A 19,215-nucleotide genomic window follows, 5' to 3' on the forward strand; every position below is an offset into this window, starting at 1 on the left:
CAAAGTTGTAGATTATATTATTTAAAATACAATAATTGGCAGAATTGTACAAAGTTATTTAAGTTGTTGAGATATTTATTTTGGCTGTTGAATATTACCCTCTCTCAGTACTTTGGTGTTATATAAACAAATAACATGTAATGTAAATGCAACCTCCATTGTATTTTCATTCTGGTTAATTTAGAAGACATTTACACATCACTGAAACTTTAAAAGGAATACTGCATTGATCATATCTACTATGCAGTCATTGAACACGTAGGCCATAACAGGGGATGCCCTCTATTTAACTTTTTGAGTAGCATTTGAACATTTTTGAGTAACAGTTTTAATTCAGTGCTTGAATAGAGGAAAAAAGAGATACTATGCTTCTCAAAAAATTTAATTTGATCCCCCTTTTTCTCACATTTCATAGAAAACGTGTTTTTGTTTCTTCAGCCAGTGGCAGTGAATATAGTTGGTCAGGAATTTTCCAAGGAAACATTTTTTCATCAGAAAATGGTGTTTGTTGAAACTAAAACTGTTCATAGGCAAGGGTTGGTTTCCAAATCTCTTGATTGAAAAACAGGTCGGTAAAAATCCTGTTTTGACATTTTAGAAATGAAAACTATCATTTTTGAGTTTGAAATGACTTTTCATTTCAAAGTTTTAGTTAATTTATATTAAAAAAAGTTTTAAACATAAAAAAGGTCAAAATAAGATGGAATGTTTGAAAATGATCAAAATGAAACACTTGGTTGGCCCTATCTGAAAAGGTCTTTTAATGACTGATTTGTGAAAATTTTCATTGTGATTTGTGATGGCAAAATAATTCAGAATCTCAAAAACACTCACAGGATGGGAATACCATTTCCTGCTCAGCTCTAGCAGTGAGAAGTGAGTGAACAGAACCTAACAACTACCTAAGGTCTCCTTTTCTAATTTCTAAGTAGTGGTTTCTTTCCAGTAATAAACAATTGTCAGTAACCCCCATCGCAATTGTTGATCTTGTTTATATTTGATAATTTTTTTAACCCCTTAAACTATTTCCAAATGTACAAGTATGATTTTTTTTAAGTGCTCAGTGCTGCTACCACTTAAGTCAATTGGAGTTCAAACATTAACTTCAATGGCCTCAGAGTTAGGCCTATACTGAGTGCATTTGAAAATCCCACTTTATATCTTATAGTAGATTACAAAGAAATATTTGAAAATCTACCAAATTAACGTTTATTGAAATACTTTTATGGTACAAACATAAATGTGTCATCTGAAGAACAAAGAGCTCCGCAAGAATTTAATCTGTTTGGCTGCAAAAGTATTGTTAGTTTATATTTCAGTAAATTTAAACATTCTGTAGCAAAGCATTTTTGTTTGATGTACATCTAATTCTGATGAAAGAACTTTTGTGGTTTGGATGTTTAAAAAAATAACATGTGATATGATAAAAAAATAGTTACCATTTTTGAAGATGGGTCTTTGGGGACCAAGACAATTGCAGAGTTAAACAGTTGAGCCTGTTTTGATTTATACAAAGAAATCTCACAATGGTTCATTGGTCTTTTTATATGCTCCATTTAGCCCAATTAAAACACCCTCTTTACTGACCCACAAAACAACTTGGGGTCATGAATGATGCAGATCATGGCTGTTTCTAGGGATAACTTCCTTTTAGGGAACATTCAAAATGAAAAACAGAAAGTTAAACAATGTAAAATGACTCTGGCATTTTTGTAAAAATAAATCCAAATTCTCTCTGTAATGATAAACAGAGAAAGAATGGGATTAACTGCATCTATTATCATATTATAAACACGTAGAAAATCTTTGTTAAACGTAACTTTGGGATACATTTATCCCCCAAATCAGTCTATAGTCATTCTTCTTTCACTGGTGAATGATAAATGATGTGCAAAAATGGTATGATGGTTTATCAATCTAAATGTTTACACTTTATGTCAGATGGAAACATAAGACCCAGTCCTGCAAGTAGATCTGTGTGGGAAGTAAACAGGGCTCTGCAACAGTCTGCTCACAGGGATCCAGTTGCAGGATTGAGTCCCTAATCTGTGTTATAAAAGAGAAATGGGATAACAATCCTTTGTGAATGAGAAGATTAATTCTACTATAAACGTAGGTTATTGTAAATACACTTTGAGGAATTTTCAGAAGTACTGAGCATTGGCCTTACTTTGCTCCCATTAAAGACAATAGTAAAACTCTATCACTACCTCGTTGATTGCACAGATTAATTATGCCTCCTTGTGCATCCAAAATTTTGCATGAAACTGTAAATCTGGCATTTCCCAACTTTTCAGTGCTTGATTTCACAATCTAATGCAATCCTTGGATGAGTAAACAAGGGACTCTTGAATAGGAATAGAGATATTATTTTACTGTTGAATTTGTCAGTTGTGCAACCACTGCTGGAGTACTGTGTCCAGTTCTGGTGTCCACAATTTAAGAAGGATGTTGATAAACTGGAGAGGATTCAGAGAAGAGCCATGAAAGTGATTAAAGGATTAGAAAACATTGATAGTGATACAGTGATAGTGTCAGGGCACGCAATCTATTTATCTTAAAAAAAGAGGGCCTGGGGTGACCTGACCACAGTTTGTAAGTGCATATATGGGGAACAAATATTTGATAATAGGCTCTTCAATCTAGCAGAAAAAAGTCTAACCCAGGGGTAGGCAACCTATGGCACATGTGCCAAAAGTGGCACGCGAGCTGATTTTTAGTGGCACTCACATTGCCTGGGTCCTGGCCACCGGTCTGGGGGGCTCTGCATTTTAATTTAATTTTAAATGAAGCTTCTTAAACATTTTAAAAGCCTTATTTACTTTACATACAACAATAGTTTAGTTATATATTATAGACTTATAGAAAGAGCCTTCTATAAGTATTACTGGCACGCAAAACCTTAAATTAGAGTGAATAAATGAAGACTCGGCACACTACTTCTGAAAGGTATACCCCTGGTATTACCCAATGGCTGGAAGTTGAAGCTAAACAAATTCAGACTAGAAATAAGGTGTAAAGTTTTAACAGTGTGGGTAATTAACCACTGAAACAATTTACCAAGGGTCATGGTGTATTCTCCATCACTGGCAATTTTAAAATCAAATTGGATGTCTTTCTAAAAGATATGCTCTTGGAATTTGGGGAAGTTCTATGGCTTGTGTTATACTGAAGGTTGGACTATATTATCAAAGTGGTCCCTTTTGGAATCTATGAATTCAACGGCTTTATACAGGGTGGAGTAAATTTCTCCCTGTGATGAGGTGCACCTACCCCGCCCTGGCTCTGCAGGGGTTAACTGTGCATTGCGGACTGAGGAAGCCACACCCCTTCCCCTGTACTGGGCATGCTCAGTCTGGAGGCAAGATATAAAGGGAAGCAGCCAAGCTCAGTCTGGACAGGCTGCTCAAGGGAGAGGACGCAGACTGCAGTATCTCTCCAGGGAGCTGCTACAGAACCCAACCCCAGAAGCAAGGTCTGCCGAGCCCCAAATGGATTGCAGGTGGCCTGACCAACCCAGAGAGGAGGCTACACCATCAGGGCTATGCTGCCTGAAGACCCCAGAGACCTGTGGGAAAAGTGGCCCATCGCTGGTAAAGACAAGGTAGGAAGCAGCCCAGGGGACTTAGCCTTTGCTCCGGTGGATGAAGCAGAGAACCAGTCAGCGTGTTTTGGAAGGATCCCTACTGATTCGATGGTGAGTAATCCCGTCACTGCTAGAGCACTGGGCTGGAGCTTGGAGGAGTGGTGCCACCCCCTCCTGTCCCTGAGTGGTGCGCTACTTCCCCAATGGACCAATAGGCCATGCAACCCCACAGAGTGGTGCAACTTTATTGCCTCTGGCCATTAGAACTCACTGCCCTGACTGAGAGGGGCTTTTGTACTGACTAGGGACATTAGGCTACACTACCCTGGTTGTAGGGGGCTCGTATATTGATTCTGGCCATTAGGCCACCCTGCCCTGACAGTGAGGGTTGCTTTATCATCTCTGGCCATTGGGCCATGCAACCCTGACTGTAAGGGGTTTCGGTACTGATTCCATCCATTAGGCCACACTGCCCTGGGTGGAAGGGCAGCTCTGCTGACTCCAGCCACTAGGCCGTAATACCAAGTTCACAGTAGGGTCTTCCGCATAGGACTTAACCAGCTGCAGTACAGCCTCTTCCCTCTCTTGTGACCAGACACCCGGTGATGGGGTACACCTACCCTGCGACCCTCCCTATATTTGTTTTTATTTTTTCTTTTAATCTTTGTATGGCAGCTAATTAAAAGACTGAAGTTGAAAATTCATACAATTTGATTCCTGGTTAAACATCCTTAACACTGCAAAATCCCCATTAAGCAAAATTCTTACTAATATTGTTCCCATTAAACATCAGTCATTACCATTCACTGTCATTCAGCTAAATTGGTTTCCTGTGAGGCATCACAATAAAATAGCAATCCTGATTAAGTAGACTCCACACAGTATATCTCTAGGACTTTGCATTTGGAAGCCATGGAAAATTGCATGTATATGAGCTCTTTTTTTCCACCTTGAATAATTAGTTTTGAACATATTCAGAATGTGTCAGTAAATCAAGGTAATTTGTGGGGAAATTATGCAGTTAATATGTCCTCAGTGATATGTATGGAATTTCTTATCCCAAGGAACTGCAAAATTGATACTTAATATTTTTACTGATTACATAATAAAAGAAGCCTTAAAATCCTGTATATTAAAGATTATGAATCCCTTAATGAAACTTCCTACCAAAATGAACACTTTTCTGAATACAGAATTTCATTAGAAGTAGAAAACTAATAGGAAGTTAATGGGTCATATTCTTCCCTGTGTAACTTCAGACACTTTGGTGGATGAATTTTTAACTAAAATATTTTTAAGGAATCAAAAGACACATTCTTCCAAAGTAGCAGCACTAAGGAAAATCATAATATTAAAATGGTGTTTAGGGTGCAAAATTCAGAAGTAATTAACAATAGGGTTTTTGTTTTGTTTTTACTTAAGCAGCTACTTGGAATTTTTTATAGGAAATCAGATTGGTGAGTCACATTTATAGAGACATGAAGACTTCATTTAGTACCCACATACAAACAAATAAAACTGCAACCATAGAAAAGCAATATAAATATAGCAAAACAACCTTTAGCATTGCACATACAATTTTAGGGAGACCATCAGAAGTGAAGATGGAAAGAGCAGGATATGGAGAAGCACTGTAAATGGCAATGACAATAAGATTTCCACTCTCCTGTCATCCCGATAACCCAAGTAGGGTTGGTCAGACAATCTTTTATAACCCTTTTTCCTTACATTCCCACACTTCCAGAACCATATTGGATGAGGCCTCAGCCTTTTGCCCATGTTTGCTATTTTGAGGGACGATAATTAGTGGTCCAACTGCTAATGTAAGCTATTTGCTTCAATACATTTCCCAATAGTTTTGACACGTGAATGCCATTGCTCCGTGGTTACATATACCAGAAAGCCCCTTAACTAAGTCTGCTAATTTAAAATCAAAACTGTTATTTTGCTGTTTGTGTTTATTACAAGACACAAACTGCTAAATCTTATATTCACTGGTAGCAGAGAACCAGTCAGGACCCCCAGAGTTCCACCAGTCAGATCCCAGGACTGGAATCAAACTTCTTGTTCTGATGCTTGTGGACAGGTTGGCACTTACTAGCTCCTAAGAGCCGTCTAGATAACGGTTCAAGACCCGTAGTCCCTAGCTCAGAGCGACTGTGTAGTCATAAACTAGCACATAGTGAACAGTATTTTATTTCTGTATTTGTACTCCCTGCTGTATTTTTTTAATTGTAAGTCACTTCTAAATATGTTTGAAAATTAGGCTCTTTTTCTACTTAAGATGGCATCCATATCAAAACAATTGATTTAAATGGACCTAATCTGTTTTACACCAGCTAAGAATATGGCTAGTAAGTACTCTGTCTACAGAAAAAAACAGATGTCCACTACAAGTCACCATTTTCCAGTTCTCTGAAAGAAGAAGAAAATAAAGGCCAAAAGGGCATCAGACATATGGTTCACTTAGCAACCCTTCCCACACATACTCATGTTTTGTTGTTGTATAAAAACTTGTTCTGAAATGAAAAGGATAACAGCAAAGAGCACAAGACAAAACAGCAGGGCCGCCCAGAGAATTCAGGGGGCCTGGGGCAAAGAAATTTTTGGGGCCCCTTCTATAAAAAAATTGCAATGCTATATTCTCCTGGGGGCCCTTGCGGGGTCCACAGCAAATTGCCCCACTTGCTCCCCTCCACGGGCGCCCCTAGGAAAAATAAACCTTCTGCATTTTGGCACAAACCCAGTTTTGAGAAAACTTCTTTACAAGGTATCACTGGTTCTCAGCATCAGCTAGTGCTAAAAGGCACTAAAGCTCATTAAAAGTGTTGGACAAATATTTTCCATCAAAACTTTTTCTGGATCGAAAACTAGGGGTTTTTAAAAAGTAGAAAAAAATCACGGACAATGTCTGCTTTCCTTCAAAATTTGTTGTGTTTTTTTTTATTGAAAAGCTGAAATTAGTCTGCCAAAACCTGAACATGGTTTGAGGTTTCAGAAGTGTGTGGCCAAATATTTGCTGCTTGCTGTGTTTGATTGTTTAAAGAAACAATAAAAAAATTCTGCTTAAAAAAAATCCAAAACTTTTGAACCACCTCAGCTTGTAACCAAACACCTGAGCCCATCCAGGCAGAGATTTTTCCAGGTTTCTGATACTCTGCTGGCTTCCTTGACTCATATCTGTCTCCATAACTTTGGGTTCATTTAGGTTAGAACATAAGAACAGCCATACTGGGTCAAACCAAAGGCCATCCTGCCCAGTATCCTGTCTACTGACAATGGCCAATGCCAAGTGCCCCAGAGGGAGTGAACCTATCACGTAATGATCAAGTGATCTCTCTCCTGCCATCCATCTCCACTCTCTGACAAACAGAGGCTAGGGACACCATTCCTTACCCATCCTGGCTAACAGCCATTAATGGACTTAATCTCCATGTATTTATCTGTTTCCTAGAGAATGGCTCCATGTGGTCCCTCACAAACTGGAGACGGTTACTGTGGGTTTGTCTTTAGTATAGCTTATGTACATACTCCACGGAATGAGCATTTGAGCTTGTTCCAGAATCTGGGATGAGCCTATGTTGTCCAAACTGAAATGCTCAAAATAGCACATGCATGTGAATGGACACAGGGTGCTAAAATTAAATTAATCCAGGGGTTCTCAAACTGGAGGTCAGGACCCCTCAGGGGGTCACGAGGTTATTACTGGGGGTCGTGAGCTGTCAGCCTCCACCTCAAACCCCGCTTTGCCTCCAGCATTTATAATACTGTTAAATATATAAAAAAGTATTTTCAATTTATAAGGGGGGGCGGGTCGCACTCAGAGGTTTGCTATGTGAAAGGGTCACCAGGACAAAAGTTTGAGAACCACTAAATTAACCCCTCTGAAGCCTCAGGGAATGCAGGGGAGAGGGGTCTCCCTTGGTAGGGTTGGGAAGGATATTGCTCTTCTCATGTGATCCCTACCCCCAGTGGCTAATTTTAAATGAAGCTACCCTCCCCTGACATGAATCTCTCTATGGCACTGAAATTACATATAGACTATAATTTGGCATTTGAGAAGTGAAAGGGATGGTAGCCCTAATGGAAAAGCTAACAGCTTGGCTCTTCTGCAAGCCTCAAACTGCTGAATGAGCTTTAGGGTGGGGAAGGCTGTGCCTCCCAAACAGCCTAGCCCTACCCCCTATCCAACCCCCACCCACTTCCTGCTCCCGACTGCCTCCCTCAGAATCCCTGACCCATCCTGCTCCTTGTCCCCTCACCGTCCCCCAGAGACGCTGTAACCGGGTCAGCCTCACCCCTGCGGCGCCTCCTGCTGGTTGACCTTGGGAATTAGCTCAGCCCAGCGTCCAGAGCGCTCTCTGCAGGCTGGTGATCCGCCTTCCAGCTACTGGCCCCCGTGTCCCTCCCAGGACCCCAGTGCCCGTTCAACTGGGTCTCCCCCTCCCAGGGGAACCCCCCACCCCACTATCCCCACTTTGCCTCAGTATTGGCTACTGCCAGTCATTGTCTAGCCCCACACCCTGGGGCAGACTGCAGTATCAGCCTATTCATCACAGGCAAAGGGGTTTGGACCTGCTGCCTTTGCCTACCCCTGGGTTGCCCCTGGCAACGCCCAGTACCTCTTGGCCTATAGCTAGGCTGCAGCCTGGGGCTTTCCAGGCTGGAGCTCCCCAGCTCCTCAGCCTTTCCCCAGCCCTGCTCCACTCAGGTACTCTCTCTCAGCTCCTTGCAGCCAGGCCCATCTCCTTCTGAATACAGAGAGAGACTGTCTTTCTTCTGGTTTCCCTGGCCTTCTTATAAGGCCCTGTTGCTCAGTTTGGGGCATGGCCCCAGCTTCAGCCACTTCCCCCAATCAGCCCAGCCTAAAGCCCCTTCCCAGGGCTGTTTTAAAGCCCCAAAGGTCAGGAGCAAGTAGCCATCCCACTACAGATCCCCACCCCCCCAACCACCACCCTGGGACCCCACCCCTGCTCCCTATCTGCCCCAACCCCTATCCAACCCCCCCATTTCCTGCCCTCTGACCACCCCCCAACCTCTGCCCCCTCCCTGTGCCCTGACTATCCCTGGGACTCCCTGCCCCTTATCCACCCCCCGGCCCCAGCTTCTTACCCCCAGCTCCCTCCTCACCTGGAACCTCAGCGCCTCGCCCGACAGCCGCAGCGTGTGTCCGGCGGGGCCTGAGCCCCGCCCCGCTCAGAGCCGCGTGGGGAGGGGGCGGGGCTGGGAGCTCACGCTGAGCGGAGGCAGCTGAGCTCAGCCCGGAGCTCGCAGCCCTGCCCCCTGACCACGTGGCTCTCAGCGGGGCGGGGCTCAGGGGCCCCAGCGGAGACACCCCGCTTGATGTGCTAAGGCTCCCGGAGAGGGGCAGAGGCGGGAGCCTCCGCTGTTCTCTTGGGGGCCCCTGCGGAGCCCGGGGCAAATTGCCCCCTTTGCCCCCCCCTCTGGGCGGCCCTGCAAAACAGATCAAGAGTTAGTTATTTAGATTGGGAATAAGTTTACATTTCCCCTCCCCCCCTAAACTCAAAAATAAGCTCAAGAGTTCACATAACATATTTGCATATATTACTTACAGAGTGATCTTTATCTCAGACACAGCATAAGCAGCATGTGATTTGGTAGCTGCTAATGAAATTATGTGTCTTATAAGTTGAAACCAGTGTTCAGAAGAAATGACATAAATTATCAGTCTGTTTTACAGCTACCCTGTGGCTGCAGTAACTAATATAATCCTCACTTTTTTTTAAACAGAAAAAGTCATTTTACTAAGTGCATCCAATTTGTTGTTGTTCTGGTTTGTTTTGCTTTTTACCCAGAATTTCTCTCTTTTGTCCCACTTCATGGCTTCACCCCGCAAAGTGCCACTGGGAATGGCTGCATGGTGTCCACTTTTGCAAATAATAAAGAGGCAGGAAGGGCTGAAGCCAGGATTTAGTGAGGTTACAGAACAATTTGAATAGGTTGAAAAAATGGCCAGATGTTGGGAAATTGATGTTCATTATTAAGAAACTGCATTTGGGGAGGCCCAACAAGCAGGAGAAATGCTCAGTAAATGGATTCAAATTATATGAGAGACACAGAGGGAGCTAGAACACAGAGCTGAAATGAAGAGAGCCACAATGGTGTTAAGTTAATATTTACCACAGGGGCCAAAGCTACCTCCCAAGAACTGGGAAAAACTATGGTAACCAAAGATACCACTTAATTGTCACTGTTTGAAAGATGTTGATTTTTAATGTACCCATAGGCTTGTATAAGCAGAGAGCACTTAAAATGATCTACATGCACAGAGGAGTATAATGCTTGCTTATGATGTGACTGTTCTCTTTTTACTATTAATGACATATATTAATTATTATTAATACTAATTATTATTAATTATAATTGTTGTTGTAATGAAGAGAAAAAGCCTGGAGAAGAACTGGCTGTTGGACACCTGATTATGTTGTACTTAGGTCCTTCATTAATAGTATCTTTGATAATAGTTATTTGATGTGTAAGCTTAGGTAAGATAAGTAGTTTTACTATGTCTCAGTTTCCCTATCTGTACAATGGAGATAATGTGATACTTACTTTGCTTTGTAAAACACTTTGAGCTCATTTGATGAAAAATGCCATATAGGAGCTAAGTATTATTATTATTATTATTATTATTATTCTCATAGTGAGTTAATAGAATGTGGGAACAGACAGTATAAAGATACTAAGATAAAGCTGCTTGGCAAAACAAAAAAGGTAGATACTTGGGATAGAAAAATCACAGCTTGTTATATTTACTGAGGTGCAAGAGGGATAAGTCAAGATGAATCTTTTTGTCTTTCTATCTAAACTTCTTTTATTTTTATATTCTGTATAATGTAAAACCATTCTTTAAACTAAATTTCCCCCAAGCTGGGGCTAAATTATGATGCAGTTTTGCTGGGAGTTCTGGGAAGAAGCTCTTAGGCCAGTTGCTACCATTAAATATTATGGCATCTATTTTCAACTTAGGCATGTGCAAGTGTATGCAAATAACTGCATGTGCTGTTATGCACAGAAATACCCAATGCACATATACACATGAGATATTTATGTATACACATGCCCAACATGCTCATGCACACAGGCCAAAATGTTCAAAGAAATTGGTCTAAAGTCAGGCACCCAAAGTCATTTTTGACATGTAACATAAATAAATGGTTGACTTTAATGGCTGGGAAGTCAATGGGATCTGTGAGTGCTCAATACTGTCAATCAGGCCATTCATTTATGGCAAGTGCCCAAAAATGGATTTGGGTGCCTGACTTTAAATATCTTCTGAACATTTTGGACTTATGATATTTCATGTATAACTTGGTTGCACACAATTGTATGTAAGTATCCATGCCAAATTAGAAAATCTGACTGTGTATGTCAAGCTTCCAATTCCCCGTCTGTAACCACTACTCTACATTCTTTACAAAACCAAGGGCTTGATCCAAAGCCCATTGTTATCAATGAAAAGAGTCCTGTTGACTTCGTGGGCATTGGATCAGGCCCTGTGGACCCTGTTTCAGGTCCAAACACTCTCTCACTCACCAGCTGTATATTTAAAGAAAAAATACTGGGCCAGATCGTCATTTATGGCCATAGAACCTTAAATACAGCTGAGGAGGGGTACACAAGTACCCTTTCCATTCCACCAGTCCAGGAACTGCTCTTCACCAGGTTAATCTCCCTAAACCTGGGGCTGCTGTAACCTCCACTAGCTACAAGGGAACATAACAGTTGCCCGGGTTTACTAGGGCAGGGCAAAGTCCTGGCCATGCCTCCTGTGCTTGCAGCCAAGAGCAGGGGTGGCAGCTGCCCTATAACACCTCTGCATCCTCCCATGCAGAAGTGATTCTCCCTATTTCACCAAGATTTAGGGCTGGTTTGTGCAGCCAGAGTATGGCTCAGTATGGGGACCATTTTGTCCAACACTGACAGTAACAAGATTATGTTTTGCTCGAGGGAAAGTTTGAGTTTTTCAAAAGATTGGATTTCGTCCAACTGTGTATTTTTAATGCTAATTTGTGGCAGAAGTGGAAAACATTGCAACACTGAAAGTTTCTAATGTAACACTATGAAGTTCATGCACACAACTTTTGTCTATTTAAGCAGCAAAGAATCCTGTGGCACCTTATACACTAACAGACGTTTTGCAGCATGAGCTTTCGTGCAAGCATCCGAAGAAGTGGGTATTCACCCACGAAAGCTCATGCTGCAAAACGTCTGTTAGTCTATAAGGTGCCACAGGATTCTTTGCTGCTTCTACAGAACCAGACTAACACGGCTACCCGTCTGATATTTGTCTATTTAGATATCTAGAGACAAAATAGTCTGGAATCAGACAGGACCTAATGACCCTCCTTGACTTCTTCATCTCTAAAACCTATAATTACCAACATTAGTTTCCTTATCTCCTGAAGTAATGTTGCATGCACACTTATAGCACTGGAGATAACAAGTACTCACCCTTTAGGCTGGCTCTCAAACTCCTCTGCCCACTGCTCCTGGGTATCCTCAGTGGAAAGATCCACATCTCGGGTTGTGGCAAAATTGAACTCACTGCCTTCAGTTCCATGGAAATAAATGGAGTTTCCATCTGATTGACAGCTATGCTATAGATAAAAGGAAAATGCAAGAGATGGTTGTTTAAATGTTTTCTGTTTTTAATGGCAGCTGTCTTGCTCATGTACAATCAGAGCTCTGAGAAAGTCACTAAATTATTTAGCATGGACACCTGAAACAAAACAAAAAATAGTTTGTTCATTCTTTATCTTTCTTGAACAACTCCCAGTTATTACTGCCTCTCAATGTCATATTTTCTATTTTCTTCAATTTCAGTCCTCTGTAAAGTGTATAACTTTGTTTTCATAATAATAACAATTTTAAAGCATTACATTGCATCTATCTCAGACCAAAAATCACATTCATATGTTCAAATAACTTAGCAGTATATTAAATCTAGAGTGGATGTTTTGCCTGTTTAGAGGTTCAGAGACATGTCTTGAGACAAATGCCAGATCTTCTGTGCCTGAATGTTTGCCAATGGAGTATTGTGGTTTGTTATTAGTAGTAGTATAAATGATATTAAATAAATAAATTAGATTTAAATAACATAACTTTTGGACTTTTGACATTTATGAATGAAAAAAACGATTGCATGTTTAATTCAAACATATTATTTTCTGTCAGCACCATGTTCCTGAGAGTCTATTATTATTAATTTGTATTACAGTAAAACACACAAGCTGAACTGAGATGGAAGCCCTCTGGGCTGAACTCTGTATAAATGCAAAGCAGGAAGCAGTTCCTGCCCTGAAGAGCGTGCAGTCTAAAGAGACTGGGGGAAGGAAAGGGTGGGGAGGAAAAGGAAACATTATTATTCCCAGATGGGAACTGAGGCACAGAGAGATTAAGTGAGTTGCTCAAGTTGACACATGAAATTGGTAGCAGAGATATGAAATCAGCACAGATCTCCTGAATCCCAGTCTGAAAGAACATCCTTTCTCCAATCTTTTTAATATTCCCTTTCTACAAAATACTCTTGGTCTGTGAAAGATGCCTTTCATCTGCATTAAAAATTCAAAGCAAAACAATATATCTTTTCTTCTTTCTGAAATCCCAATTTTGCTGGTGGCTAAAATTTCCCCATTTCTAGTGACTGGATGAAAGGGGGTAAATTTTCAAAATGTGAGAAAGTTGATCAAGGAATTTAGTAGCATACAATTTCTGTTATTAAAATAATTAGTTTTAAACACTTTTCAAGAGAGCCTCGGGTATATTAAAAACTGAAGGATGAAACAAGAATTAGTTAATTAGAATAATTTTCCATTCTTATCACAATTCATAAGAATGAGATACAATAATGAGATTTCATACTCTGGGAATTATTGCTGGATGTGAAATCACATTGACCTTTTCAGTGTAATCTATGCTGGCTCCTCTAATTCAAACCCCTCATAACTGGTGACTGTGTCTGTAAAGGGGGATGAGTATGCTGCCCAACTAAACTAATAAGAATGAAAAAAGGTCAAGGTAGTGCCAGGGTAATTCCATAACTTATATAAGATATAGGGTGTGGAAAGCAATGGAAAATTGCACAATATTTCTTTTAATAATTTCATAAGAACAAAGTAAAAATGATGATTCTTTGTAGCATTCCACAGCTCATCTTCAATTTAATACTGTGAGAGCAAATTTAAATTGAAGAGAGTTTGCCAATGATTTTCAAACTTGGGTACCTAAACTTAGGCTGTTTAGTTCATATTTAGGCTTGTAAATAAGAGACCCAATATTCAGAGGTGTAGAGTACCTGCAGTTTTCATTACTAGAGAAGTAACCATGTCTGAATTTCGCTCATTGACTTTTTGGTCTAAGGGCATGCAGATTCTTGCTATATTGATGTTGGAATGACAGTCAGTTTCAGTGCAAAATAAGAACTACTCAACTTCATATAGAGAACAAAACATGGTATAAAGAGAAATTTCAGCAGCTGAAATAAGTAAACTTCTGTGAATATATTTAGCCCCAAATAGAGGTCAAAGCAATTATGAGATTTAGAAATGCTGATAAGCCATGAGCTATGTTTACCCTAGAAAATAACAAGAACTCTACCGTAAATACACAATAATGCTTGAAACAGTCAAGAAACTACCACAACACTTTAAATATGGGACAACCCAACATACCTACAACTGAAAGAAAAAAATTATTTTCACTGGGTTGTGACACAAAGTATGTATTGATAGCAACTATTATCTGAACACATACCTCTCTGAAAAAGCATCCCTTGTACTTCATTGTTATTATATACTACATTGTTCTAAAATGTATTTTGCTTGTCTATTTTAATACCTTTTATGTTTGCATATATTGCTCACTTGAGACTTAAGAGTAAAATTCATTTGTTTATTTTGTTACTTGATTTTCAGTATATCCGTTTACAGAATGGGGAGGAAGCTGGCCATTTATCAGTCATTCAATCTGCCACAAAATTCTTTTTTTATGCTCAGGAATAGTGAAAATGAATATACAGAATGAAAATTTAATCCTTAGGCTGCAGGAGCCACCTTTTCAAGTTTGTACGGTCTTGTTTTATCTTTTACTAAACAGACAGAACTTAAAGTAGAGAGAATTATCTACTATAGTTGCATATAGACACTGGAGCATCATTTATGGATCTAGTATATTTCTCAGTTGGCAAGTTACAACCAAGCATTAATTTGATAGCTGACTATACCATTTGTAATTACTTACTTGATGAAAGCCAGCAATTAAAATCTACCTCAAACAGATGTAATCACATTAGCATTTAATGGCTAGTATGTCCTTCTGCAGTCTACAGTAATATTTATTGTGGTAAGTGTGACGGAGTTTCCATTAAAGTAGTCTGGATAAGTAAATAGTCATTTTGACTACAGGGTCAAAAAAAAGTCATTTATATTGTGATGTACTGCAGCTGTGTGTGGAAGCTTTGCAAAATTCAACAGGACACAAAGCTATAACTTATCTAATTAGGTCTATAAAACTGTTTTTTACTTTTAGATAAAGCTATGTTGTCTGTGGTGTGTGTGTGTGTGTATTTCATACTTCTTTTAGATGTTAATTTACTACACAACTCAAATTGACCTTTGTTCAGGTTAACTTTGGCTGTAGTCAACTTGTTCACCTGTGAGACAGCTACATGGGAGAGAAAGTTTAAACTGAGGTTTATGGGTTTATTGTTATTTGAGTTACCAATGAAGCCAAAGCCCTGAAAGGGAGTGGCAAAGATGTTCAAAATTGAGGCTTGGATTTTTAACAGAATCTAAAGGAGCCAGGTACCCCTATGCCATTAAAATCCCTACCTGAGTATCTAAAGTTGGGTACCTAGAAATCCATACTGGGGTACCTAAATATACATGGTCTGGTTTTTAAAGGCGCTGAACACCCATAGTTTCTATTAGTCACAATGGGAGCAGTGGGTGCTCATCAGCACCTTTGAAAATCAGCTCAGCATGTGTGTATTCTGTTCAGAGAAAGATGTGAACTCCGTTGATTTACTGATTTTTGGTCTTGATCTGAGCCTTCAAAAGCCTCACTCTGACCTACCATGTTATCTGTGAGATTTGTTTTCCTTTTATAACCATCCTCAGTTAGTGCTTAATTTCTGATTTACATTTAAAGTTTTTCTTTTTCTTTTACCTTTCAAGTTATTACTCTTAGTGCTTGGTATTGCTCATTTTTGTTTGTTATAGTCAATTCATAGCATTTTGAGCCTTACAAAAACACTTAACTAAATTTTCAATCGAGCAAAGCTCTGCCAAGACACTTCACTTCTGACTTGCGCCACCTCCCCAACAATGTCAGTTTGTTCAACGATCTAACAGACTGCTGACTGTGCTGAATTACAGTGTGCATTTGTGATAGGGCTCACTCTGTACTCTGGGGACTAAAGTAAGCCCATCAAATTCATTTTCTCTTTTGATCAAAATAGGATTTGAATCCAGGCCTCTAGGAGTGAACAGTTACTGTTTTTACTAATGTTCTATGTCACCTCATTCCCAAAGTACATATTCCTTGTCAGGTTGTAATTATTTGCAGTATTTAAAGTATTTAAATCTAGTTCTAATGGGTTTTATATTAAAGAAAGAAAAGTACTAAAATGTGAGCAATTAAGGTATTATGAACCAAATCCATAACTGGTATAATGGGAAGGCATAATTCCACTGATGTCAATGGAGTTGCACCTGCTTTTTACAGAAGTTAATTTGGCCTTGCATTTAAGATACTGGACATCTTTTATCTAAATTATCAATTTAAGAATCAACGCTCTCAGTTACATTTGGATTTATACTTTTTTGAATGTGTATTCAACATTAGATTAAATTGCTAAATAATATTTGTAATTCAAGAGACCATATGATATCAGAATATTTCCCTCTGTTATGGAAGCACCAATTGCAGTTCCATAGTTAAGGCTGAGTTGAATTTAGCATTTAAAGCAGGGATTCAATCACATACGAAGCATACACCATATCATCCCCCAAATTACAGCATTCACTCTGAGTACAAAATCAATTTTCTGACAATTTACAATTATATAGCTTAGTTTATGAGTTAAAATTAATTTAGAAAATGGATCCTTTAAGAAATTAAAAACCTGCGTCATTCCATAGTTTTTTTCCAAATTATCTTAATATTGGAATAATTATTCCCATATAGTTCAAACTCACTGAAGTTATGTGCCTAGGCTACTTCTGAAAACTTTGTTTTAGGATTAATGGTCATTTTTTGTTGTTCTTTAGCAGAGGCTGACAATTTAATGTTCTTCTACAGAAAATTCCATCACCTCTTTTAATAAACTGGCCACCTCCTATTATTCTCAATGGACGTCAGGCTACCGGACTACCATTAACAAAATTGTGGATTTCAGAATGGTCTCTGCCTCCCATGGTTGCCAATAAGAGTGAAGCCAGGCTGTCCTCAGGGAAGATGGCAGCCCCAAGAAAATGAAAAATGAAAAAAAACCCGAATATATGTTTAAAAATCAATTTAATCTAATCTAGTACTACAAATACCCATTACATACTAACTGTAACTGTATGGCGATTGCATACCATAAAGGCAAAATTAAGGTTGCTTGGGTGTCTTAGCTGTGCATTCTCATATCTCAACATACATGGATTCCTTTTCAGTTTAACCTTAACTCTGAATTTCCTGAGTTTCTTATGCATGATTTTTAGTTAATTACAACATCCCTGTAATGCTTTAGTGCTAAAGTTACTGCCTGTATTCAATACTGACTCCAGTTTAACCTAGGTTTTAGCTGAGATTTTTTTTTGTACATAAGTTGCTCCATTAAATCTGTCCTTTAAATTGCAGCTGTGGTATTATGTTAAGTTGTGTTATGTTGTATCACATGGCAATGCAATATGCAATGGCTAAAATCTAAATGAACACCACATTTTTGGAGTGGATACAACTATCAGTTTGTCTAGCAAATACTGGCCCACTTTTTGGCATATTATCAATAGACTAGGCATCCCTCTAAAAGCTTATAACTTGAATTATCCATGGGCGTTTCAAATCCAGGAATAAAAAAATCTTCCACAGCACCAGGGGCGGCTCCAGGCATCAGCACGCCAAGTGTGTGCTTGGGGCGGCAAGCCACGGGGGGCGCTCTGCCGGTCGCTGCGAGGGCAGCAGGCAGGCTGCCTTCGGCGGCATGCCTGCGGAGGGTCTGCTGGTCCCATGGCTTCGGCGGACCTCCCGCAGGCAAGTCGCCGAATCCGCGGGACTGGGGACCTCCCGCAGGCAAGCCGCGGAAGGCAGCCTGCCTGCTGTGCTTGGCAGGGGCGGCTCTAGCAATTTCGCTGCCCCAAGCATGGCAGCATGCTGCGGGGGGCGCTCTGGCGGTCGCCGGTCCCGCGGTTCCGGTGGACCTCCTGCAGACGTGCCTGCGGAGGGTCCGCTGGTCCTGCGGCTCCGGTGGACCTCCCGCAGGTGTGTCTGCGGAGGGTCCGCTGGTTCCGCGGGACCAGCAGACCCTCCGCAGGCACACCTGCGGGAGGTCCACCGGAGCTGCCTGCCACCATCCCGGTGACAGGCAGAGCACTCCCCGCGGTGTGCCGCCCCAAGCACGCGTTTGGCGCGCTGCGGTCTGGAGCCGGCCCTGGTGCTTGGGGTGGCAAAATACCTAGAGCCGCCCCTGCACAGCACAATATGAGGACATTAGATAGTCATTTGAAGATAATGACTATGGGAAAGAGCACAGAATGGTTTCAGAATCCAGCTTTTGAGAAGAGTCTGTGTTTGATCAATCCTGCGTTACTCTATAAGTTACAGTTTTTAGATATTATATCAATGTCTTTCACCTAATTTAGGAAGATCTCTCCAGGAAAACCTACTGATCTTCTGAAGGTTAGAAAAGTTTCAATTAGGACTGTTCAAATCTGTTGGATTTCAGAGGCAAATGACTAAAACCACACATGGTTATTCTCATAATTGTTTTTGTATAACTATGGATTGGATCAAGGCTCAGAACCTAACTTAAGAAATATCCCCAGATTTTTGCTATCACTGTGTCCTTCTTCCTAACCCTAGCGCTACACTACATGACATCTACATATTTGCATAAAGAGATATTGGGTAAAATTTTCAAAAGAACTGAAGTTCTTTTGTCCTATTTTCAAAAGTGAAGTAGGCTATTAAATCACTTATGCGCTTTTGTAAAATGTACTCATTACAAATGATTTGTACTACAGAACTATCTAGAGGCCTCAGCTGAAATCTGGGCCCCACTGTGCTAGGCACTGTAAAAATACAAAGTAAGGGACAGTTCCTGCCCTGAAGAGTTTACAGTCTAAATAGACAAAGGGTGGGAGTGGAAACACAAGCACAAAGAAGTTTCACATCAGATCAGAGGACAAAACCCAGATCTTCTAACTTTGAGTCCAGTGGCCAAGTTACTGGACCATGCTGCCTCTAAAGATACAAATATTTGATTTCAGTTTTATAAGTGTGGTACAATAACACTCCAGTTTACATAGGTCTGCAGGGACATATGAAACTTTCATAAAATAAGATCAGTAAAACTGGGGGAACGTGCAGGAACCCATTAAAAGACTGGTAGGGGAACGGAG

At 40.3% G+C, this 19,215-nt stretch overlaps 1 protein-coding gene across 1 annotated transcript in view; it reads right to left on the minus strand.

Moving 5' to 3' along the window:
* The window catches only part of RELN (reelin), a 473,567-nt gene that overhangs the window by 171,880 nt on the left and 282,472 nt on the right, over nt 1-19,215 (minus strand). The window contains exon 11 of the mRNA XM_045031243.1: nt 12,062-12,207. Within this exon, the coding sequence (XP_044887178.1) occupies nt 12,062-12,207 (146 nt within the window). The remainder of the gene's footprint in view (nt 1-12,061; nt 12,208-19,215) is intronic.

Source organism: Mauremys mutica, chromosome 1 (assembly GCF_020497125.1).
Source record: "Mauremys mutica isolate MM-2020 ecotype Southern chromosome 1, ASM2049712v1, whole genome shotgun sequence".
Taxonomy (NCBI): Eukaryota; Metazoa; Chordata; order Testudines; family Geoemydidae; genus Mauremys; species Mauremys mutica.